The sequence below is a fragment of the Macrosteles quadrilineatus genome, unplaced genomic scaffold, assembly GCF_028750875.1.
Source record: "Macrosteles quadrilineatus isolate MER2022 unplaced genomic scaffold, UCM_ALF_1.0 Scaffold_9__3_contigs__length_116548681, whole genome shotgun sequence".
Lineage (NCBI taxonomy): Eukaryota > Metazoa > Arthropoda > Insecta > Hemiptera > Cicadellidae > Macrosteles > Macrosteles quadrilineatus.
Genome location: NW_026542602.1, coordinates 10,945,360 through 10,970,884, shown reverse-complemented (window position 1 = coordinate 10,970,884; position 25,525 = coordinate 10,945,360). Strand labels below are relative to the sequence as shown.

At 33.3% G+C, this 25,525-nt stretch overlaps 2 protein-coding genes across 3 annotated transcripts in view; one reads left to right on the top strand and one right to left on the bottom strand.

Annotated features, from left to right (window-relative positions):
- LOC129002575 (regulating synaptic membrane exocytosis protein 1-like) overlaps positions 1–25,525 on the top strand; it is a 276,072-nt gene that overhangs the window by 15,537 nt on the left and 235,010 nt on the right. The window lies entirely within an intron of this gene.
- LOC129002379 (uncharacterized protein K02A2.6-like) lies at positions 6,216–10,855 on the bottom strand. The gene is made up of 4 exons (XM_054430126.1): positions 10,796–10,855; positions 9,817–10,041; positions 9,042–9,234; positions 6,216–7,756 (listed from the first exon to the last, which is right to left on the bottom strand). The coding sequence occupies exons 1-4, from the start codon at positions 10,853–10,855 to the stop codon at positions 6,216–6,218; spliced, it is 2,019 nt and encodes a 672-aa protein (XP_054286101.1).

Genomic DNA, 25,525 nt, shown 5'->3' with positions numbered 1-25,525 from the left:
ATAGGTTGAGTTAAGGAAAAGAATCTACCGTTATTCTTAAGCAGGATATTTATCTTTCAAAGTATTTCTAGAGGTAATGAGCTACATTATGCTGACAACTACGAGACTCCAAACTAATTTATGGAACTGGGTGATGTCCTCCACTGGCCTTAATATCTGCCTATTATTCTCGTTACAACCGAAACCGCGGATTTGTAAAGAAATAATACCTAGCTCGAATATTAGACTTTGGTAGAATTCATCAAAATAAATATATAATACAAATATATATTGTTCAGTTATAATTCTTATACAACATAAACTCAGTAAATGTAAAATTTCGGATGATGACAGAATATTATCAGGCAAAATATATTCAATCATTATAAGAAAGTACGTTAACTTTGCGCTTTCGTAGAATATATACATTATTAACATAGCATTTAACCAGCTTAGTTATCAGTTATAACACTGCTGTGAAATAGTTAATACGAAGGAATGATCTTAAAATGTTCCTACCAAAAATGTAATAAGCGATATTGTAATATTACGATTAAGAATAGTATTCAAACTGTAAATATTCTAAGCCCACCCCAAATTCAACCATTTAAAATAACATAGTCAATTTTGGAATTGTAATAAGATATTTAACGATTTTGATAAAGAATATACATTTAATATAGACAAGATCGACGTTAGACTTTTCAAAATGTTACAAACAATTTTAAACTTATCATTTAATGTCTTTGCATTTAAAATGTTTACAGAAGAAATATATCTCAAGTTACAAATAACTTGCAAATAAAATATCTAGATCCTGATTGCGCACACACATAGGTACTTGGTGACATTAATGGTCTGTTAAAAACTTCACAAGTTAAATTAAAATACAGAATAAAAATCTAAACTTAGGTCGTTTTAAAGCCATTCTCAAACTATTTGGTTGGTCCAAAACATTTTTGTAAAGATATATTAATTAACATCCATAAAGCATATCAAGCAAAGTGTTGGAACCTCAATCTTTTACTATAGAATAAAAATAGTTTAGTCAGTAAAAGCAGCACTTAGCAGCAAATTGTTTTACCTAGTCCTTTACCTAGTTGATTATCATTTTAGAACCTTTATATTTTGTTGGAAAACATTTTTGGAAATTAGAAAACAGTTTTTAATGGCTGTAATAAAAATTGTTAAATACAGTATTTGTTTTAAAAATACATGTGAAATATTTCACATTTGTCAGTGTAGCCTTATAAAAAATATACGGAAAAGGAGTATACCAGAGACTATTTTAATACGATCCATTCACATTTCAGGAAACAATAATTTAAAATAGTAATACATAATATAATGTGATAAATGTAGTTTCACGTAATGTAGGAAAATGATTTTCAAACAGACAACTTAGGCACAACCTCGAAAAGAAAAAAAATCAAATAATATTGAGCTGAAAGTTCAAAATTGTACCTTTTCTCCTATAACTAACTAAAAAAATAACATTGCACTCGCCATTTATAGTATCAAATGAAAATGTTACCTAATAATTACCATACACATTACCCGATCTCGCCTTATGGTCCAGATTTAACATGTGACTCGATTATGTGCATCTCTGTGCTTCCACCATCATCAGATCTGTATATGAACTAATCTTGCATTAAAAGTGTAAGAAGTTGAAAAGATAATAACGTTATTGTAGAGTTTATTTCAATTTCAACCTACTAGTCAAAGACAGGTGGAACAGTCTCAACATATCGGAAGTTGACATATCATTATTCTACTCAAGGGTATAGAAGGGTAGGGCTGGTAGAGGGAGGATATCTGCCTTTAGCTCAGTAACAATCACCTTACATTTCTGCGAGAATCTTTCTCCCCGCCTCTTCATTCAGTTAATTTTTGATTAAGTCACATGTTTTGTTTTAAAATAATAAATTTACCTCAGAAAACTAAGAAAGTACCACTTTAAAACTGAGTTACACCCACCACCGGTTTTTATTTAAGTACAATATTAGTTGAATGATGCAGGGGTTAATGACATTATTTGCATAAATCTACAATAACTTATAGATCTCTCTGCCACGACCTTAGAAGTAAGTAAACAGTTTCATACAACCCCTATATCTGCAGGGTTTACATATAAAATTACTGATCCTTACCATCTTTTATAGCTCTATTTTATCAATGACAAAAAAATTAATCAATAAGCTTCTATGTTTAAAAATCACTAATAAATTTATTGAGATACTAGCTGTAACCCGCGGCTTTGCCCCGTTTAACTTCTTAATTTTCAAGATGATCTCGTTCGCATGGCTCAATCACGTCCTGGTTGAAGTTAGTTCGCTACGCTCACTCACCTTTAGGTTGGAGCTCGTTCGCTGCGCTCACTTGCCTTCAGGTTGGCTCGTTCGCTACGCTCACTTGCCTTCAGGTTATCTCGTTCGCTACGCTAACTCGCCTCCAGGTTGAAGTTCGTTCGCTATGCTCACTCACCTTTTGATTGCAAATTAGCTGTTGTCATAAATGTAAAAGAAATAATAATGCTGCATCCTGTTGGTAATCCTTGTAACTTTAATGCTATTGAACATCATAGAACAGAACCAACTTGTTTAATGAAACAGCTGTTAAGATTCATTAATTCCATTTCTCAAAAGGTTAACATGGGAAACTCCAGAGCCACTGGGGCGGAGCCCGAGAGTCCGATCTGAATAAAAACAACTTAGTTTTCCTATTTAATGCCTAAAGAATCAGTGTACCAAATTTCAGCCTCCTAGGTAAATGGGAAGTGGGAGAATTAGTGATGAGTGAGTCAGTCAGTGAGGGCTTTGCCTTTTATATATATAGATTCTATCACTTTCACTTTACCAAACAACAATACGAACTAATTTTGGCTTTTGAATTAAAGTGTACAGTCATAGACTCCCGTTAATAAAATCAAAATGTTGTAAAATATGTGTCAGAATGCACGAGGTCTATAAAGATTTGTTTTAATGGTCTGTTTTAATTTTAATCTGATCAATCATTCCCAAAACTTGAAATCCATACCATTAAAATATATTTGAATAAAGGATAAAGTCTCATAAACAAATTTTTTCCAACTCAGTGTTTTATAGATATAGCCAAAACTCACAAGTAATTTAAATATTTGTATAAATATGGTAAATATTAAAAATTTAAAAACCATTGTTTGCCACAGACCAATTCGATAAATAATAATAATTGGATTTTAATGACCTAAACCAAATGCAGTAAGGTACAATTTGTACGGTAAAATTGTAAAAACAACTCATGACTGTAACTACAATTAATTGAAACCATTGAATCGAGTCCTTCTGTGTTTACACGAAACGATTAAATGGAGCTAACTATCTGTATGTAAATGAGTAAATGGACAGAAACTGATTAGGCAATCATGTCAACGCCTACGCTGCATAGCGTCTAATAATGTAGATTATGATTTAAATTTGACTAGCTTTGTTATTATAATTTTATTTTTACATACGAGTAAAATAAATTCATATCTAAAAGTAAAAGAAAAATTACTAGGCTACGTGAAAAAATTATAATTAGGGAATTTAAAATATATTTTATTTGATTTTTTATTGTATTTTATGTAAACAGGAACTCTTGATGTAATTAAATTCTGCATTGGAGTGTCATACAACCAATACAACTAACCATTTATAACAACATTAAGAGGTTTACTGTTATGGCATAACTGCTCATTGAGTACAAAATTGTTCACAATATTAATGTAAACTAGCATTTGAAACAGTTAACGCTTACAAAAGCTGTGATCTCGGTAGTTGTATTTTTCTATAACTTTGTTACGATGTCAAAGATTTAAGTAAGGATAGTGAAAGGTAGGACAACGATATCATTTTGAAGTTATCATATAAAACTACTAAATTTAATTTAATAAAAAATAATGACTTTAATAAGAGTTTAAACTTAATATTAAACTGTAATGGAAACCTAAAATTATATTATTTTTAGGTTGACTTTGTCTACAGAAGAAAGCTTAGGTTTCGTCTTCAAGAAACATGATGTAGCTGCGAAAACAATTTCAAGGAACGTCAGTTCCACAACCTTCGAGTGGGGATGAAATATTATATGGACTGACAAATCTACTTAGAGACAGAAAACTAACTTGCAATAGGAATGGGTCACGTTTTCTGTAGACACTTCAACGCCCTCTAAAACGTGTGCGGATGTATCATTAAATGGTGATGCCAAATTAGGCTAATAGGTGAAGGTTATTAGCCTATAATACACTGTTCTTTTTGTATAAAAGTAATCAACATGGTGTTCGTAGCATATAGTACATATATTAAAGGTGAATGTGTAAATACAATTTTACTGGCTCTACAAGCCTAAGGGATAGAATCTGGGTAATCAGATATAATCATTTAAAAACATTTTTAGGGATGTTTAGGTATTTGTACTCAGTGACGCCAGGATGGTTGAAGTGAATTGGACAACCTTTGACACAAAGAAAAATAATATAAATACATTGGCAATCCAAATTATTGATTCAGATTATTGTCCTTGACAGTAATGAAGCACTTGTTCGTAATAAGTCACAGGTTTACTATATTGGAAATATTTCCTCCACTAGTATCTTAAGCTGCTATAACAAAGTAATACTGTTTACTTTTCATTCATTTTCTTTTTGGCATATTATTTAAATTTTAGTCCGTTAATAAAGTTAATCAAAGGAAAATCAAACAACTATACTTTAAGTTTTTAATTTTTAAGTTTGTATGTTTCGTTTTGTTTGTATTCAATATTTTACCGAAAATTTCTGAAATGCTATATATTTTTTAAAATCCCCATTTTCTTTCTTTCATTAAATCCCTTAGCTATTAGCACCGGCATAGCTACAGGTTCAATTTATGTATATAGATGTTAATATACGATAAGAATTAAATAAAAACATAATTAAATGATCCGGCGTAATAATATACGCCAGAAAAAGTATATTCTGCCTTTGGCGTATCTTGTAATACTCCCAGATAACAATAAACCTCGCCTCCACCTCTCTGCCAACATTGCAAGTACGTGTTCTCTCGAAATACTACATTTATTGTACGAATATTGTTTAGTAATCTTCATTCTTTTAGATTTGTTACTGAATTACGAAAGTAAATTTACACGTGGAAAGTCTGCATTATGAAGCCAAACTGATGCAATGAATTAGTATTTATGATTGATTAGGCCGATTAGACGAAATATAGGTAGGTAGGGAAAATAAAATATAAATGAAAAAGCGAACGGAAATATATTTCTTTAAAAAGTTCCCATCCCAATTAATGTAAATGCATTTAACTTGATAATTTCTAGGCTAATTGGACTTGGGGAACTTTAGCATTGTCCTCAATTGAGTTTACTTTAAAGAAAAATTGTAATCTTTCAATATAATTTTCAAAAGACTCCTGGTCTTTATTGAACTCTTGTATTTTCCCTAGTATTTGTTTCGAAGCCATTTTTCGTGATTATCATATGGTGTCTGAAGTAAGACAATAGGCCTAGGCCTTAAAAGGGGCAACCCTAGACATGAGTATGGAAGTTTTAAAAAGTTCATTACTCCATCACAAAACCAACTCGTTGGGAAAAAATAGACTTATATACAACCAAATACCTTTCTCCAAAATATAAAATACTTTTAGCTTCGGAATAATGCTTGAATTCCAGTAAAAATCAAAATTTTCCTTCTTTTTCGACCAGATTTTTCCTGCAAGGCGTCTTTGCCTGTTTAGACCAAACTCCTTTTGGTCGAACACAATTTAATTTTCTCTTGTAAATCGAAAAAAAGACTTTCACACGCGCACAAAGTAAAATACTTTAATTTACACTCGTCGCCAGTTAATGTAAATGCATTTAACTTGATAATTTCTAGGCTAATTGGACTTAGAAAAAGTGATAGTAAAAATGGCGATCCGTACTCACTTGTAGAATTTCCAAGACAGCGAGCCGGTCCTCTTCGCCTATTCTCCGCGTCTTCCTCATGGCCTTCTTGATAATAACTTGCCAATATGTATAGGTACTATATGTAATATGGTTAATACCGTTGATTATATAATAAACAAAACAATATCTCTTCTGGTTTATAACAATTCCCTCCCAACCATCATAAAAGGATAAAACAATCAATATATCTTCTCAAAATAAAAACAAAAATTAAAACTTCTTCATGAACATAAAATACTTAATTCTTCTTGGAGGGAACTTATTTACTTCGATTAAAGATCGAGTTTCCTTGGAGGTTTTCTCTCACGCTGAGAACGGCGAAGAGGTCCTCCGGGGCTTGGGGTTTTTACTGTCTTCACTGGGTCAGGTTCATGTACTTCGTCTTGAATTATAGGTTGATCCATCTCGCAACCATCCTTCATCTCCTCTACTGTTTTATTAATACCCGGGCTAGTCTTAGGCCTTCCTGGGGAAACTGGTGTAGGTAATGTCATAAGGGTTTCTTCTTCGACATTTGTTCCAAATTTAGGACGCAAGTGGTCAGCATGAACAAAGCGAGTACGGCCTTGTACCTTCACTAAATAAGTCACTTGACTCACTACCTTAACAACCTGTCCTGGCATCCAGTTTAAAGATTCCTGTCTTACGCTTTTAACATATACTTCCTCCCCTACTACAAATGATCTGAATTTGCCTCTTCTCTTATTAGCCGCTTCTTCCATTTTCAACTGTTTTTCATCAACTGAACGAGCGAGGTGGGGTTTTAACAAGCTCAAATGATTTCTTGGTACAAACCGTAAGAATAACTCTGCTGGGGTACTTCCTGTGGTCGAATGCGGAGTATTTCGATAGGCGAAGAGGAAACTGTCGATGCGATGTTGTAAAGCCCGAGGTTCTCCGGACTTCTCATCATGTAAAAGCTGACGGATAAAAGATTTTTTGGTAGTCTGTACCGCTCGTTCAGCAAGGCCGTTCGAAGCTGGGTGGTACGGTGGGGTGACCACATGAAGGATAGCATTGGCTTTCAAAAAATCATCAAACTCTTTTGAATTAAGTTGAGGGCCACCATCTGATACCAAAGTTGACGGAAGACCGTAGGCAGAAAAACAAGTCCTGAGTTTCTCGATTGTCTTGGCTGACGTGATTGACGTCATGTAGAAAACCTCCATCCATTTTGAAAAGCCATCAATAATAATCAAAAACTCCTTATTGTGGAATGAGGCAAAATCAATGTGTATGCGCTGCCAGCAATGCTTGGGCCACGACCACTGTTGTAACGGGGCCAACTGCAACGAATTCCGAGTGGACTGACAAATAAAACAATTTTTAACCATCTCCTCTAGGTCATTATCCATGTTGGGCCACCACACGTAACTGCGGGCCAGATTTTTCATTCGACTTTCCCCTGGATGTTCCTTATGCAAGAGTGCCAAAACTTCCTTCCGATGCGGCGCCGGTATCACAACTCTCCTTCCCCAGAGTAAGCAATCCTGCTCAACAGACAATTCAGTAGACCTTGAGAAATATGGCTTCAATTGGGGGCTGTTGTTATAGCTAGGCCACCCATTCAACGTATAGTCCAACACCTTAGACAAGACGGGGTCGTGGCGGGTGGCGAGACTAATCTCCTTGAAGGTTATAGGCATTTCATCAATGGAAGAAAAGAAAGCTACGACTTCATCTGGGTTGCAATCAACATTACAGGGCAGTCTTGACATTGCATCTGCATTACACATATCAGAACCTTTTCGGTAAACCAGCTCGTAATCATAAGCTGCTAGGGTCAGAGCCCATCTCTGAATCCGGGCGGCTGCTAAAGTAGGGATTGACTTGTTATGACCAAGCAAAAAGGTCAAGGGACGGTGATCCGTTGCTAAGATAAAACGTCTACCGTACAAGAAGGTATGAAATTTTTTTACAACAAATACTAAAGCGAGCGCTTCCTTCTCTATTTGTGAGTATCGAGCCTCATGTACTGATAATGTTCTTGATCCAAAGGCTATGGGTTTTTCGGACCCGTCAGGAAGCCGATGTGAGATTACCCACCCTACTCCATATGGACTAGCATCCGCCATGACAACTATGTCTAGTTTCGGATTGAAGGGTATGAGAACCTTGTTTGTCAAAAGGAGCTCTTTACTCTTTTGAAATGCTTTTTCACACTCTTCCGACCAGGACCACTTGACCCCCTTGTTTAACAAGTTGTATAAAGGGTGTAGCAGAGTAGACAAATTTGGGAGAAATTTCCCGTAGTAGTTTAATAAGCCTATGTATGACCGCAGTTGGGTTAGATCGGTTGGCCTAGGAGCCTTAACAATATCTGCTGTTAATTCCTCACTGGGGTATATTCCCCTTGCATCCAGACGATGTCCCAAAAATGTAAGACTGTCCCTAAAAAATTCACTTTTCCCTGCGTTAATTCGCACTCCGTACTGTTGCAATCGGGACAAAACCTCCTTAACCTTTTCGTAGAAAACCTTCAAAAGACTGAGAAGTAATAAGGATATCATCCAGGTAACAGTGTACATTTTCAATCCCTGCTAGAATTTTATCCATAACTGACTGGAAAATTGCGCCAGCACTTGTTATCCCAAAAGGGAGTCTCTTATATCTGAATAAACCCTTAGGTGTATTAATTGTCAATAGCTCTTGAGAGCTTGGACTAACACAGATTTGATTATATGCTGAACTCAAATCAATTTTTGTGAAAACTTTTGCACCGGATATGTTTGAGAAAATATCCTCGGTTGTCGGTAGTGGATAATGATCGGTTCTCAACCAGGGGTTCAATGTAACCTTAAAATCACAACATATTCTTACTTCATTGTTAGGTTTCCCTACCACCACAATTGGTGTACTCCACTCAGTTTGCGTAACTGGATAGATTACTTCATTTTCCACAAGTTTTTCGATTTCCTTCTCAACAGCCCCTCTTAAGGCAAACGGAATGTTACGAGCTTTACAAAATATTGGTTTAGCATTCTCTTTCAGAACCAATTCTACTTCTGTTCCCTTTATAGTCCCTACACCTACTTCAAAAACAGGCGCAAAAGTTTCCTTCAAACTCCTTACGGTAGAATCTATTGGAAAATTCTTACCGTTTACAACGCCCACCATGTCCTTGTCCTTCACTTGTCTTCCATCTAGGTTATTATCCTTGACCAGTTTTCCCCAGTCCAATTTGATCCTGTTAAGCCAGTTCCTGCCTAGTAACACTGGTTGGTTTGGAGTTTCACTTCGGATGATCACCATCGGCAGATCTAACGTTGTGTCATTATTTGTGACTCTCGCCTGAAACTCGCCCAGAACACTTAAACGCTGTCCAGTATAAGTCTTAAGGTAAATGTTGCTTTTCGTTAACTTAGGCCTATCCTCCTTAAAGGTATTAACAAAAACATCTTCTGGCATTATGCTAACCACTGCTCCAGTGTCAATAAGCATTTTGATAGGTAAACTATTGATTAACATTTCTACGGTAAAAGAATTCTTAGGTGTTGAACCATGACTACTACCAGTGTAGGCTAGGCCTATACTATACAACTCATATTCCGGCGCAGTAGCCGACTTAGTTCCCGCTAATTCATCTTCATCACTCTCCGAACAGAGATTTATTTTGCCCTTTACCAAAGGTCTACTTGAAGGCTGCCTACACATTTTGGACAAATGCCCCTTCTTATTACAGTTATGACAGATAAAATCCTTGTAAAAACAATTCTTAAAATCATGGTTTTTCCCGCAGCAATAACACAATCTCTGGCGTTGACCTTTGTAGTTGTGATTGAACCCCCCTGATTGGTCTCTAGGCCTCTGAGCCTTTACAAAATTAATTTCAGAAATGGTGCGGTCTGATAAATCTGGGTGCAAACTCCTTACACTACGAGAAGCATCTTCTAAAACTAGGGCTAACTGTAATGCCTTGTCAAAGGTAAGAGTATCACCTTCGGATAATAGCCTACTCTGAATCTCGTTTGAACGAAGGCCACACAAAAACCTATCCCTGAGAGCATCATCCAAGAACTCCTTGAAGTCGCAAGTGGACGCAAGTTTTTTTAGCTGTACGGCAAACTCTGACACCGCCTCCCCCTCCTTCTGTGCACACTTATTAAAGACAAAACGTTCATAGGCCTTATTTTTCTTAGGCAAAAAGAATGAAGTTAAAGTCGTAACAATGACGTCAAATGTAACCTCACCAGGTTTCTTTGGCAATAAAAGATTTTTAAGCGTGCTATAAAGATCTGGTCCCATAAGGGAGATAAAAAGGGGAACTTTAGCATTGTCCTCAATTGAGTTTACTTTAAAGAAAAATTGTAATCTTTCAATATAATTTTCAAAAGACTCCTGGTCTTTATTGAACTCTTGTATTTTCCCTAGTATTTGTTTCGAAGCCATTTTTCGTGATTATCATATGGTGTCTGAAGTAAGACAATAGGCCTAGGCCTTAAAAGGGGCAACCCTAGACATGAGTATGGAAGTTTTAAAAAGTTCATTACTCCATCACAAAACCAACTCGTTGGGAAAAAATAGACTTATATACAACCAAATACCTTTCTCCAAAATATAAAATACTTTTAGCTTCGGAATAATGCTTGAATTCCAGTAAAAATCAAAATTTTCCTTCTTTTTCGACCAGATTTTTCCTGCAAGGCGTCTTTGCCTGTTTGGACCAAACTCCTTTTGGTCGAACACAATTTAATTTTCTCTTGTAAATCGAAAAAAAGACTTTCACACGCGCACAAAGTAAAATACTTTAATTTACACTCGTCGCCAGTTAATGTAAATGCATTTAACTTGATAATTTCTAGGCTAATTGGACTTAGAAAAAGTGATAGTAAAAATGGCGATCCGTACTCACTTGTAGAATTTCCAAGACAGCGAGCCGGTCCTCTTCGCCTATTCTCCGCGTCTTCCTCATGGCCTTCTTGATAATAACTTGCCAATATGTATAGGTACTATATGTAATATGGTTAATACCGTTGATTATATAATAAACAAAACAATATCTCTTCTGGTTTATAACACCAATATATAAGAGTTTTATGATATTAAAAACTACATAATTTTCTCTTACACAATCAACTCGATTACATAAAGGCTCGGAATGTTTAGGAATTTCAGTTTCTTCTTCCTGAACAAATTGATAATAACCCTGTTCGGGTGAAAAACACTTAGAGTAATAACTAATAACATTTGAGAAAACCTGAATAAGTATTTTTGTGATATATCGAAGGGAATAGCAATGTTTGAAAATGAATTTAAGGACAACTGCCATTTTTTTACAAACACTGGTGTAAAGGCTACTCAAATGTCACCTGAACCCCTTGGTATTCACGTTTTACAATAAACTACAAAATAAATTGTAAATGTAGCTATTGTATTACAACCGACCATTATCTTGCCAGATTTGACATGGTTACAAGTTTCTCTTTCGTGTATAGCAAAATAATTTTAATAAATTTTTCTCGCATTCGAGATATTTTGAATGCATTCTAACGAATATAGCTGTCATTATTTGCTCAAACGTTTACAAATATTAAGCGAAAAATACATAGACGATAGAAAAATTATACTATTTTATATTTATTAGTGATAATACTAATGATTATTTTATCATTGTTATTCAAACTATTATGTTTTTATTGTCAAAATACAAACTTTATAGACTTATGTTGTCATTCTCTACGTCTGTGATATTTTGTATAAAATTAATTCAAAAACTTTTAAGTGAAAGCAGTCCAATCGGGAATAGAACCTGTCCCCGCGTGGAATCTTGAGATGATACTCACTAGGCCAGCAACACACCAGTCTGAAGTCCACTCCTTCCTCTAGTCTTAGTGTTTTATTTTTTTGTTAAATTACTTAGTATGTACTTCTTACATGGGATTAGAAATATGATTTTAAACTGCTGTTAGTCATCGATTTAGTAAATAAAAAAATAAATAATAGTAAAACAATAATAGAATAGTAATAATAAAAATATGGAATGAAATAAATAGTTTATACATAATGTTAATGAGATATACCTTTTAAAATAACATTTTCATGAGACATCAATCAATGTAAAATGCCGATCATTCCCTTGAATTCAAGAAATATTTTTCCCAAATTAAAGTCAAGATTTGGGTCGTTATTTTGTGAAATAATTTATATAAAGTTGTATGAATGGAAAACGCATTTTTATGGCTTGTCCTTTATCTATAATGAAAAGTTTAAAACTTAAATAAGCACGTATTAGGAAGTACATTCCGCCCGTAGCGTGTCTTGTAATACCCCAGATAACAATAAACTCCCGACGTCGTCGTCAACATCACTGGTGCCTAGTTACTTTAAATGTTTAATATTTTGTAAGGACAAAATAAATATTTTTTAATTTTAGCTTAAAAAGGATCTTTTACTCGCAAATGTAAAATAACACCAGAGGCATGTTAACTCGTGTAACTTAATTTGCGTTTCTAGACGTGTTACATAACATATCACTTGTGTTTATGTCTAAGATACGCATAGGTAAATAATTAATAAAGTAGAAAACATTTATTACTAAAGGAGGGTGTAATGGCAGGTGTGGTCTGCTGAATCCTTTGGTATTCATAACGTATTTTGTTGTCGTATTCAAATGATTCTAGAACGTTTGACAATAAGCTTCGAAATAGAAGATGAATGTATTTTATTGCAATCGAGCCATATTGTGTCAATACTGACGTGCTGTCAAGTTTAATTGCTGTGTTTTAAATTTCTGAAGTTTCAACAGTTAATATTTTAGACTATGTATTTACTGCCATGTCCTAATCTGGTACTTGGCCTCAACAACACGTTGTCACCAATTCTATAGGTCCCAATTATAGTGTATATAGTTAGATTTATTGAAAGCTATGACTAACCTACATACAAAGCATGTTTGAATGTTTATTTTAAGGGGCTCTGACATATTTTACCAAGTAACACTCTACAACAATATGTTTTTATCTGTTATCGATTTTTAGGGAGATTGCATGATTTTGAGTAACATTTTGGAACATATGAAAGATTCACATTTATTCTGCAATTTTACATACTTATTTTCATGAAAGTTTTCCGTTACGAAAATTAAGGGAAACGAAAAGATAAAAATAAAATAAAACCTCTCTTTGATGTTAAATTGAAACCTCTTTCTTCTAGCTTGAATAAGATGCCATATTGTGCACATGAATGTTAGAGGTAGGCAGGTTTTGAATATCAATCACACAGATTGCCTTTAACGATGAAGAATCTCTTTTGGATTGTCTTTGTAAGGTTTCTTCCATCCCATATTTTTACCAGGACTGTTAGATTTTTTTGAAATTAAGTTTTTAATTTATTGTGCATATACGTATACTATAAACAAGTTCAATTATTACTTGGATATGAATTATGTTAGGTTAGACAACGTTTACAAGGCATAGCTATTTTAAAGAGACTGACAATGGATTGTGAGTTTCTTCTGGTATGCTTAAAAAATGTTGACTATGGTATGACATAAAATTAGTTTTAACTTATAGTCTTTTTAAGTTTAGTAAAATTCATTCCATATCCATCAATACGTGCAAATAAATTGCAATACTAATGTGAGCATTTAACGATTTTTGAGAAAACTTTTTGAAAATACAGTGTTGCAGTGGAATGCACAATTTAAAACATTTTATCCATACTCATTATCAACAATCAAGACACCAACATTTTCATTGTATGTAGTTGTTTTTCAATAGTTTACTCTTCATAAGGTGGAAAAGCCTCAACCCATTCACAGTTGATATATCATTATATAATTCAACGTTATGGACGATTTGTGTTGTGGAGGGGGGAAGATCATCTGTCATCGCTCAGTAAAAAGCTTCTTTCTGTAGAATACCTCTCTATCTCGCTTCGGCTTGTAATCGACTGACCTTCCAAATTCCACTGGTTAAATGGCAAGGATGAAATTAGCAAGTCCTATTAGAATAGGAATTAGTAATAGTATTGTTTGGATTTATTTGGAAAATGTTTACCCATTAATACTACCTTAACTTATAAGAAACTTATGAAAAAGCCTGTTGTATTTACAAATACACGTTCACATGTTTTTATGAGACAAAAATAGATCGATTTATTTATGTATAATTTCATACATTATTCATATATTCTTGATGAATACGGAACAACGTGGGTTCATATCTTACAAAGAATGTATTTTACTACAAAACATAACATTACATTAAAATTATACAGTTTGACTCTTATAGACCAGACGTTTTCATAGTTTAAAAAGATATTATATCACAAATATCGCCTTCATAAATCAGTAAATGCTATACATCTTTGTATAAATAAGTAGGTGCTCTAAGAACTAGACTATTGACCATAAAACACTCCGTTGTGTTTCTTAAAGCTATAACAAATATCAAAGGGGATATATATTGTTTCAAAGCCCAGACTACGGCTCAGTCAGTGTCACGATGTTATACGAGACCATGGTGGTGATGTCAGGGGGTTTGGTAATTGTAAATTTTATCAGCACAGTTCACTCTTTGAAAAAAGGATTTTTGAGAAGTAAGACTGAAATTATTAAGTTAGAGGAATAAAATTCAAAGTAGACTTTTTAATTTCCGCTGAAGTGAGAGGAATCAATTTCGGTCTCGCGGTTATGAGATACTTTACGCAGCCTGCAATCAATAGCTGGATACTTGACGTTCCTCCAACGCTGAGGAATATTGCCTCAGAACTGTGAACCATCTCTATCATAATGATACGAACTCACATATATCGCAACAGAAGTTACATTAGTGACAATGTAAGCTGTTTTAAATGTGTTTTGGATCATTTATGTTACAAGGATAAAGTGACGAAATTGGCGATGCAACCGTCATGAACGAAAGGAAATAGGGCAAACACAGATACAATGGCGTATGACATTTGAGTTATTGTTTTCTGTAACACATTCAACTCGACAATAGCTTCGTACTGGTGCCACCTTTTGTTACGTCATGTGATTTTGATATACTCAATATTTTGGTTAGAAATTGAAAAGTAGCTTAAAGTCTTGAGTGTCTACGATCGCAAGATATGTTTACGTTACAATAATAATCAATAGTAATTTTTGTTGGCTCCATTTTCAAAATCTCAAATCGGAGCATTATCATATAAATTTATATTTTATTTCATTAATACCCAATATGAAACATATCATAAATAGTCCTATTCAGTAAAGTTAGACTTAAGTAGTAAGGAAACATTAAGAAAAGGTTTATTGTGAACTAAATGAATTGAATAAGGGTATTTTTTTTAAATGCAATTATTTATAGATAGGTGCCTGCCACAAACCGCCATGGAATTAGTAGACATTTTTTTTGTTAAAAAGAAAAAGAGGAAAAATTTAAAATATATTTTTTAATTTTTGTGAACCAATTGGACCTAGCCGGCGAGTTTTGTAAATTTGGCGAGGCCAAGATGTTGTATTATCACAAATAAAAATATTTGAATTTGAATTCGAATCACTATCCCCATATTTTCAATAACAGAGAGAATAGCATTTGTTGTGAAGAATAAAAGAAAAAGTGTTTGAAATTAGGGAAATGTATTTAAAATAGGAAAATTACATAAACGTATACAGCAACGCCATATAACAAAGCATTACTTTGTTCAAATAAATAATAAATCACAAACAACTCTTACTACTCCTAAAAATATATTTTACAAGAGAAATAAACGGTATTATTCCCTATTTTCCTATTCTTAATAAAATAAATAATATACATATTATAAAGGGATAATAATATAATTTTAAATAAGCGACATTACATTACAGTTTATTACAGTAAGTCATTACACACACTTTGGCAAATTATACTTTGGTAGAAAGAAAAGTTGGAGGCTAAATAGTATGAGATGCTATTTGGAACCCAGTCGATATGGTGGAATCGTCGTCAATTCTGTGGAATGCCGACGATATTGTTCCTTGGTTTGGACGTGAGTTGCACTGAAAACAGAGTATTATTAAAAAAAAAAAAACTTGACAAAATTAATCTTTTTGCAAAAAGGTGACGTACATTTAACGTGTTTGCTGAACCTTTTTGTACAATGAACAACATATGTTTGAATTTAAAACAAGATAATTTTGTAAATGTCTAACCGAATTGCAATACAAACAAATTCAGCTGGAATAACAATATTTGGGATCAAAGAAGTTTGAATAAACTATTCAATTTAAAATATGAAGCATCTTCTTCCATCCTTTTAACTAACTTCTTGTTAATGAAATGTATAACTTAGGTGTAGTTTGTAATGAAGGTTTGTTGTATTATATGTTTCGTTTAAATGTTTACGAAAATATAAACTTATCATTGATTAATTCACACATCAGCGAACCTTAATTTTTTTATTCTTGGGTGTTAACTTATCAACTGATTCATTGGGTATTGGATCAACTAATAATAACAATCAGAAAAAAATAAAATCATGTATTGTTCTAGTTTAGCCGGAAGAAAAATATATCAATAAAACAAATTAATAACTTTTGCTTACTAAACTGAAACTGAAAAGGAAACGTTAGATGGAATGATGGAAGCTGTAAGCTAACGGTGCTTAACTTTTATAGCGTTTTAACTTTTCTTGAGTCTGTAAATAAACTATTGGACTACTTAAACCTCTAAAATGGAACGTTGTTCTTTAACTACTTTGCACGGTGAGTATTTCTTAGTTATGGCTTCATTACGAAACATCAATATTACCTTACATTTTGGCGGAATTTGTCTAAATACAAATTTGTCTAGTAATACTTTTTTTTCAGAATAGTTCTTTAAACATTTTCTTAATGTCGCATCTCGTAGCAGTTACTTTTTAGTTTGCAATTAATACTTTAAGGGTTACGTTTTCCTTGCAATGCCCCTATAATGTTAATTGTGTGTTATACTCAAATATATACGGTAATGGTATTTTATTTTTAATACTAGTTTTGCTTTGCCAAAAAGTCAGTAACTCATTATAACAAGCACAGTTCCTTTCATAAAACCGGTTACTTGATGTGTAAATAAACACACTTATTTACCTCTTAGGCAGAGTATTTATCTTGCAAAGTGATTCTAGAACTAATGGCTGAAATGGGTTGACAACTTTGAGAATTCAAATTAATTTATGGAATTGGAAATGTTCTCCTTTGTCTTTTGAGATCATTTATCTCACCCCAACAAAAAGTGTATTTTGAAATGCAGATTTACAGCTATGGAGAGATAAATGATAATAAATATAGGATCCAGACCGACATAACTTTTTCTTGTTTAAATAAAATGAAATCTTGTGGTGACATTGCAGGAGGTGTATATTGTAAGGCAAATGTATAAAAATTAAACGAAATTCACAGTAACGCCGCACTCATTAACTACATGATCATTTCATACACAGATATTTGAATATCGTTCCAAGGCAACTCTCTTATGTTTCCAAATCACTAGGAGTTTTTTGGTTCTTTGTTAGTCACACTACTTACGAAAACAGAAAATATGTTAGGGTATAATGTTATAAACTTAAATTGTACATTGTAATTAAAACGATCGTAGACTATAGATCGCTCTGACTATGTATTTGTATGCAAATAAGTTTCGTACATACAGAAAATACAAAAGGAATAACGCATTGTCATCAGTTTTTGGAGTGCATTTTTTTTTTTTATTATATTGTTACTCTATTATATCTTGTTAAAAGCTATAACCCTTGATTCATAACCTTAATATTTGAAGGTAAGCATGCTTAGTGAAGATTCGTCAATTTTGTAAAGCATATGTCGCAGTCTCAAAAATATTTATGGGGTAGTTAAAAAGTTGTAAACAATTCAACTCAATAACCAAGCTTGACCAACTCTTACTGATCACATTTTAAATATTTTGTTAAATAAAATTTTAAGACTCTTTGTGAAAAAAAAAACTATTGAACTCAACTGTGAAACATTGTGTCATCAATCATATTAAACTAACGACATACAAATACAGCAACAACCATTTATTTGTAGATGTATTTCAATTTCAACCTACTAGTCAAAGACAGGTGAAACAGTCTCCACATCTGCAGTTGACATATCATTATTCTACTCAAGGGTATAGGAGGGTAGGGCTGGTAGAGGGAGGTAGAGATATCTGCCTTTAGCTCAGTAACAATCGGGACCGCGTCTCGTTGTCCCTCCGTCTAGTTGTACCTACGTCTACTTGTACCTCGAGGCCTAGGGACAACTAGTCGTAGGTACAACTAGACGTAGGTACAAGTAGACGGTGGCTCACCCGACTAGTTGTACCTGCAGATTTTTAGGAGGTACAACTAGACGTAGGTACAAGTAGACGTAGGTACAACTAGACGTGTATCCCACCGACAAGTAGTATCACCTAGCTTGTACGGATGCGACCAGTTGTCCCTACGACTAGTAGTCCCTACGACTAGTAGTCCCTACGACTAGTAGTCCCTACGACTAGTAGTCCCTACGACTAGTGGTCCCTGTTTAATTGATTACTGCACGAGTACTTTTTAATAATACCCTTAATTAAATCAGGAACTGCAGTGTTCCGAGTCGATTGAGTATGATTGGCAAATATTTTTCACCGCAATACGATGTTTTAGTAGTTTTACAGACGTTAATTGGAGGCTGAAAGCTACGCATTGCTGTCCAGGGTCGAAATGGCAGCTATAGTTGTGATTAAAATTTTCCAGCCCTAGTACCGAAAATTGCTTATTTAATTAAAACATTTATATATATCATTAAATATACAAGCAGTATATCCCTAATGAATTGAAATAGGCCGCTGCCCAGCAATTATGTATTACTATTTTTGCCGATTCCTTTAAATATTTTTTCACATAACCTTAAAGTATTTGCATTGATTAGTGTGCATTTCTTATAGTTTACAATGGATTTCCCAGTGATCAATGAACAATGAAGTGTACAATGAAGTTGAGGTCCAGCGGTTGAAAACTCGACAAAAACTATGCAATGTACTACAGTACACATACTTCTCCATTTAACATACACTGTAAATAATAAATGTGATTGGAATATGTTCCATTTGTTTTGATTTTATTTTCATAATTAGTTGTTATTTCGTCACCAGCATAGCAACCCGTTAAACCCATGTTAGTTTTAAACATTTGTAATTCTTTTTTTATGTCTTTTTAGGCTATTTTAATTTATAAAGGCATTCTGTAGATCGACAGAAAAATACATTTCCACCGATATGCGGATATTTTCTCTGTGATGTTCACGAGCTGATAAAAAGGTTGTAAAGAAACATGCTTGCCTACACTATTGATATATTTTCTCAGTTTTGTATAGTTTGGTGAAAAACAGCAATCGTACCACGGACCGATTTCATCTTCGTCTCAAAATTAAAAATGATCCCGAGCTGAAAAAGGTCATTTTCGGCCCTAGGTACGAAATATACTCTTAAACTATCATAGGATCGGTGAATACTAAACTCTATCTTGGAATTGCATACACTCGCTCCTATCTTTAAGTTTACGTTGTTGTCCTACAATAAATGTATAAATAAACACAAAAATTCACAAGTTTTGTTGTAAGTACCTATATCATGTATAAATAAAAACATAAAATAGCATCATGTGTAAGTGTATTCTGTAAAACTTTAAACAAATATTAGTAAAATAGTTTTCAGGCAAACTATTGTTGAATGAATTAGTTTTAAGTTGTTAAATTAACCTCGACCCGTGCTATATGTTTAATGGAGTTTGTCCGGCAAAATACCATAGTAAAATTAAATCAAATAAATAAAATCAAAAGCAATTCATAACAAAAGAATAATAGATACAGAATGAACGTAATTTCTGAAAATCGACAGGGCCCACATATGCGAAGCCTGTGCGTGGGGACCAAGTTGACTCAATAATTGGCAATTTGTCATAGTCTTGTAACATAATTTACTACCACTATTATAATTATCAATACATTTTCTAAGGAGAAACAAACGTCCGATTATTTCTAGGCAGCCACAACAGATAACTTTAGAAAACTACGTTATAAGAATTAGGACAACTCAAAAATTAAAATGTAACATGATTTGTTTAGCCTAACGAAGAAAATCATGAAAACCAAATTTAACTCCCATAAGAAAAACATGGGGAGCAATTTCGTTTACGTATAAGCCGAGTGAGATAATAGAAAAATATACGCCGATGCTTGATGGCAAATCTGTGCGTGCATACCTTTAATTTGAGACCTCAATAATAAAAATGGTCGGGTAGCAGAGCCAAACGAATAACCCATTTTCTTAAATTTATAAGATTATTTAATTATTTATTTATTTTAATTATTTATTTATTGACTGTTAATACCAAAGCAAAAGCCTCAACTTCGTGTAGATATTATGCGTCCGGATTACGAATAAACATAAAACAATCTTGCACCAATTTACCAATAAGTTTAATAAACCAAAATTGCACATACTCCGGACATATTTCTTATAAAGAGATGCTATGACAATATGATCAAATCTCTAGTTATTATCGTTTAGATTGTGTATTGATTAGTCAGGACATTGATTGAATAAATAAATATGTAAACAGTATAATAATATTAAATATTTAAATGTTAAAAGTCAAAAATGGAAAGAGAAATAGACTAGATACATTCAATGCTAGATACTGAGCAGAAAATAATTTAATCATTCACAAAATAAAAGTTACTCAATCATAGTAAAATGCTACCAAACCATTATTTCTGTAATCACAACATATATATATATATATATATATATATATATACTAAAACATAAATACAGCACAAAACAAACATATAAAACATAAAACATAAATGTACAGTACATAAATAGCCTAATTGTTACAATAAATTAACAATGATCATTTGTTAAATTAATCAGTTCAATCTAATATATAAAATTCTCGTGTCACAGTGTTTGTCTGCAAACTCCTCCGGAACGACTTCACCGATCGTTATGAAATTTGGTGTGTAAATTCTGTAGGTATGCGAATAGGAAGTAAACTATTTCCCGTTTCGAAATTCTTAAAAGGGCTCCGCCCCAGTGGCTCTGGAGTTTCCCATGTTAACCTTATGGGAAATGGAATTAATGAATCTTAACAGCTGTTTCAATTAAACAAGTTGGTTCTGTTCTATGATGTTCAATGGCATTAAAGTTACAAGGATTACCAACAGGGTGCAGCACTATTATTTCTTTTACATTTATGACAACAGCTAATTTGCAACCAAAAGGTGAGTGAGCGTAGCGAACGAACTTCAACCTGGAGGCGAGTGAGCGTAGCGAACGAGCTAACCTAAAGGCAAGTGAGCGCAGCGAACGAGCTCCAACCTAAAGGTGAGTGAGCGTAGCGAACGAGCTCCAACCCAAAGGTGAGTGAGCGTAGCGAACGAACTTCAACCAGGACGTGATTGAGCGATGCGAACGAGATCATCTTGAAAATTAAACGTAACGGTACTTTCTTTCCATCGGTCTGTCTTAGGGGAAACCTATAACTTAGGCGATACGAAGTTCGCGGGGTCAGCTAGTGTTATTTATATAATACGACCATAGAGATAGGCGAATGTCTCTCGTGTTTATTAGGACAATAACACAATATACCTTATTGTTGATTCAGGAACACGCCATGAACAGCTATTTCTGAGAAAGGTGAACGAAATACCTGTTGTAAAATGCAGCTAAAGACATCTGCTACAAAGTACAAGACTTATTGTTTAATATAAGCAAAACCATATAGATTCAGTACTTGGAAAGGCAAAGGAAATATTTTGTAAACAGCGTACAGAATGTCCCGTTAATCCCCACACGTTACTCAGAATGGACTTCATTTGCAAATTCTTAGAGTTTCCTTTCACAACAATCCATTCCAGTTATTGGGGTGTTGGGTCAGCCCCCTTTCGCGTAGTTGCGAGAATGTGATTGACCTCCAATCAACCTAAATATTGTTTTGATTTTACGTAGTACTGTGGTAGTTGCTAAAAAAAAAATCTTTCACTCACAGTATTAAACATTTTCGAAAAAATGTTGATTATATCAAACTGTTATGAACAGTGTGATTTTTTTATTAATAACATAAGCTTTTAGTTGAGTATTTTGAACTCCTTGAATGGAAAAAGTTTTAATGTAAAACAGATCTATAATCTGATGTACGCTGCCCAACAAAGACGTTATTTATTTATTAGTTTTGAAATAATTCCTGGTAATACACATAGCTTAAAAATTAGTCGATTTCGAGAAACAGGTACACTATATAAACTAAATTTTATACTGAGCTAGGTATGTGTACACTGGCTATGTAGTCTGCAACTAAACCAAGAATAGTTTTACTAAGAACTAATAAGCGTGCGCAAAAAAGTCATATCTGGGTTATTTTTTCATTGGTATTTCAATACTGAGCTTTAATTACGTTTGCGTAGAAGGTAATTAAGATGTGTTTTTGAGAAAAGTTAGTAGTTAAGTGTGAAATAAACTAATTTGTCAAAGTATATGCATCAACTACCAAACTACGCCAGTTTACGTAATATCCATAAGAATAACATATACATTTTTAATTTGAACTTGTTGTAATATTCTCCGTGACTAATACCGTACAAAAACACTTTTAAACTATATAAACTAAATTTTATACTGAGCTAGGTATGTGTACACTGGCTATGTAGTCCGCAACTAAACCAAGAATAGTTTTACTAAGAACTAATAAGCGCGCGCAAAAAAAGTCATATCTGGGTTATTTTTTCAATGGTATTTCAATACTGAGCTTTAATTACGTTTGCGTAGAAGGTAATTAAGATGTGTTTTTGAGAAAAGTTAGTAGTTAAGTGTGAAATAAACTAATTTGTCAAAGTATATGCATCAACTACCAAACTACGCCAGTTTACGTAATATCCATAAGAATAACATATACATTTTTAATTTGAACTTGTTGTAATATTATCCGTGACTAATACCATAAAAAAACACTTTATTATACTCAATTACTTGTTTTTGTAAACTCTGAATTTATTTATTTAAGATAATTGTTTAAAGTTGTTGTTTAAGCTAGTTAATGTTAGTTTTCTATAGAGAGGTAGAGTTTAAGTGGAAAAAACAATGATAGCAGATCTTGACAAGAAATAAGGAAAACCAAAGTGTAATATGGATAAGGACTGACCAAGGGACACAAGTACGTTGTTATCAAGAACAGGGGTTTCTCAATGAGCTGCAGACAAGCCAAATTTTCCTGGCTTTTGTAGCAAGTTGTTTATAATAAATTGTTGTAAGATTGTATGATTTTTAAAGAAATAAAATAAATCCCTTAAACTGGTGACTAGTTGAAGGGGAGATACAACTAGCCGCAGGTACAACTAGACGTAGGTACAAGTAGGCGTAGGTACAACTAGTCGTAGGTACAAGTAGTCGTAGGTACAAGTAGTCGTAGGTACAAGTAGTCGTAGGTACAAGTAGACGCAGACGTATGAGGTACAAGTAGACGGTGGCGTTCCCGACTAGTTGTACCTGTAGATTTTTAAGAGGTACAACTAGACGTAGAGACAACTAGACGTAGGTACAACTAGACGTCCGCACCATCGTCAAGTTGTCCCCACAGATTTAGACGGGGTACAACTAGACGCCTGTCATCAAAATGCAGCAGGTACAACTAGACGCAGGTACAAGTAGACATCGCCCCTAACAATCACCTTACATTTCTGCGAGAATCTTTCTCCCCGCCTGTTAATCGACGTTTCTCCTAAATGTTACTGTTGTGTTACAGATTATGCACTCAGTTTTCTCATCTAGTAGTTATTTGATCAATTCAAACTTATGAAACTTAAAACTATTAATTATAAATACATCCTTTAAATGATAATTCAGTATCTTTAAACGTTTGTCTAGATCGTTTCGAAAAATTTAAGTAACACCCATTATAAAAAAAAATATTATAACAAAACAAGAAACACCAAAAATATTTACCAAGTTTCCAAACACAATTCATAAAAATAATGAATTGTTGTAACTATTTAGAAATATGTAGTTGATGATAATAATAATACAATTAAGTGCCTGCAATTTTCGTTTTGTAATGTGTAGGATTAAAATTGTTTAAAAAGTAACAATATTCATTTATACTTCAAAATAATTTGTTTATTATTGTTTTAAGGGTAGTTATACAAATATTTTTGTGTATAAAAACTAAACCAAATCTAAATCAAACGTGTAATATATATATATTTATACATGACACAATAAGGTAACATCCTTTTGGAAAAGCTTGTGAACTTATGATCTAGCTGAGGTATGCATGGGTTCTAAAAAGGCAATTTCTAATAAAGCTCCACCTCCATTGAGCTTTTTATTTATTTCTAGATTTTGATTTCAAAGATGCCTACCAACTGTTTTATAACAGATTAAAAGTGAATCATTGTAGTTAAATAAGAGCTGGTCCTTCAGTTGAATATTTAATCACAGTCAGATTATAAACATGAAACAGTTTAAGATAATGGATTTAAACATGCTTTATGTTTATTCATAATCGTAACTTGTTTTTGGTAGGTTCTTTACTATGGTTTGGATCTATACAATCGACAGATTAAATTTATAGTAAATTAGTAGTGTTATGTATCTAACAGTTGTTAAAAAACATAATCCTTTAATGATAAAAGGTTATTGCGTAAACTATTTTGCATTTGAAACTAGTTTTGAGCCCAATAAAATGCGCAATGTGTGTACTAGTGCGTGGAACAAGTGTAAAAATCTTTCACTTCCGGAGACCAGCACCATACTTTGGGAATCAACTAAATACATGTAAAAGAGTGAAAATAAGCCGGGAGGCAAGCTTTAAAATAATTATGTCACGGGCAGTGACGTTATCAAAATGGCCGCTCAGCCAATTATAATAATGCCGCATATCTCGTAAACCGCGTAACCGATTTTGACGTATGACATCTTATTTGAAAGGTCTAATCATTATCTACAAAAAAGGTTATTACACCTTTAGCGGTTAAACCAACGGTTTCTTTGTATTTTAGAAAATATTAATTTTTTACGCCCCACAAAATGGGTTTTTAGATTTATCATTTGGAATAATTAAAATAATCTAAATTTACTTTCCACCGTTAAATCCAGCTTTAAAAGATGAACAATTTAGTATTTTGAATCATCACTCTATGTATATTGGTTACCGAGATATTGAAAGTAGTAAACACAGAACACTCTGTCCCCCATGTTATCCTTATGGTAAAAATAACATTCTATATCTCAGTTATTTTTTAACGTATCTTAATACAACTTGGTATGCGGTTTAACCTAGTTGAGCTACTTGATAATGACTATAAAATATTTATATTTTACATTTACATGGCAGCAAACCTACATACTCATTTCCCATATTATTCATATGGCGAATATTTATGCATGGTTATTTATGAATATTGTACTGCACTTTCTCAGCTTTTCCTTACTTTACAGCTTTGGACCTTTTCGGGAGTTTTCAGGACTCAGATTGACTGAACTTGTAGGAATTATGATACATTCCATTCTCAGAACTGTTTACAAAAACTATTGACAAATGCTTCTACTTTGAAACCCCATAGACCAGGGCAATCTATTAGCCTTCTTTCACACCAGCGCGG

Coding starts and splice junctions, on each gene's coding strand:
- LOC129002379 (XM_054430126.1), bottom strand. CDS start 10,855: ATGAGGAAGACGCGGAGAATAGGCGAAGAGGACCGGCTCGCTGTCTTG. Junction 10,042..10,795: donor CTGTCTTGGAAATTCTACAA/GTGAGTACGGAT, acceptor GTCTTTAATAAG/TGTGCACAGAAGGAGGGGGA. Junction 9,235..9,816: donor TAGAAGATGCTTCTCGTAGT/GTAAGGAGTTTG, acceptor GGCGAGTTTCAG/GCGAGAGTCACAAATAATGA.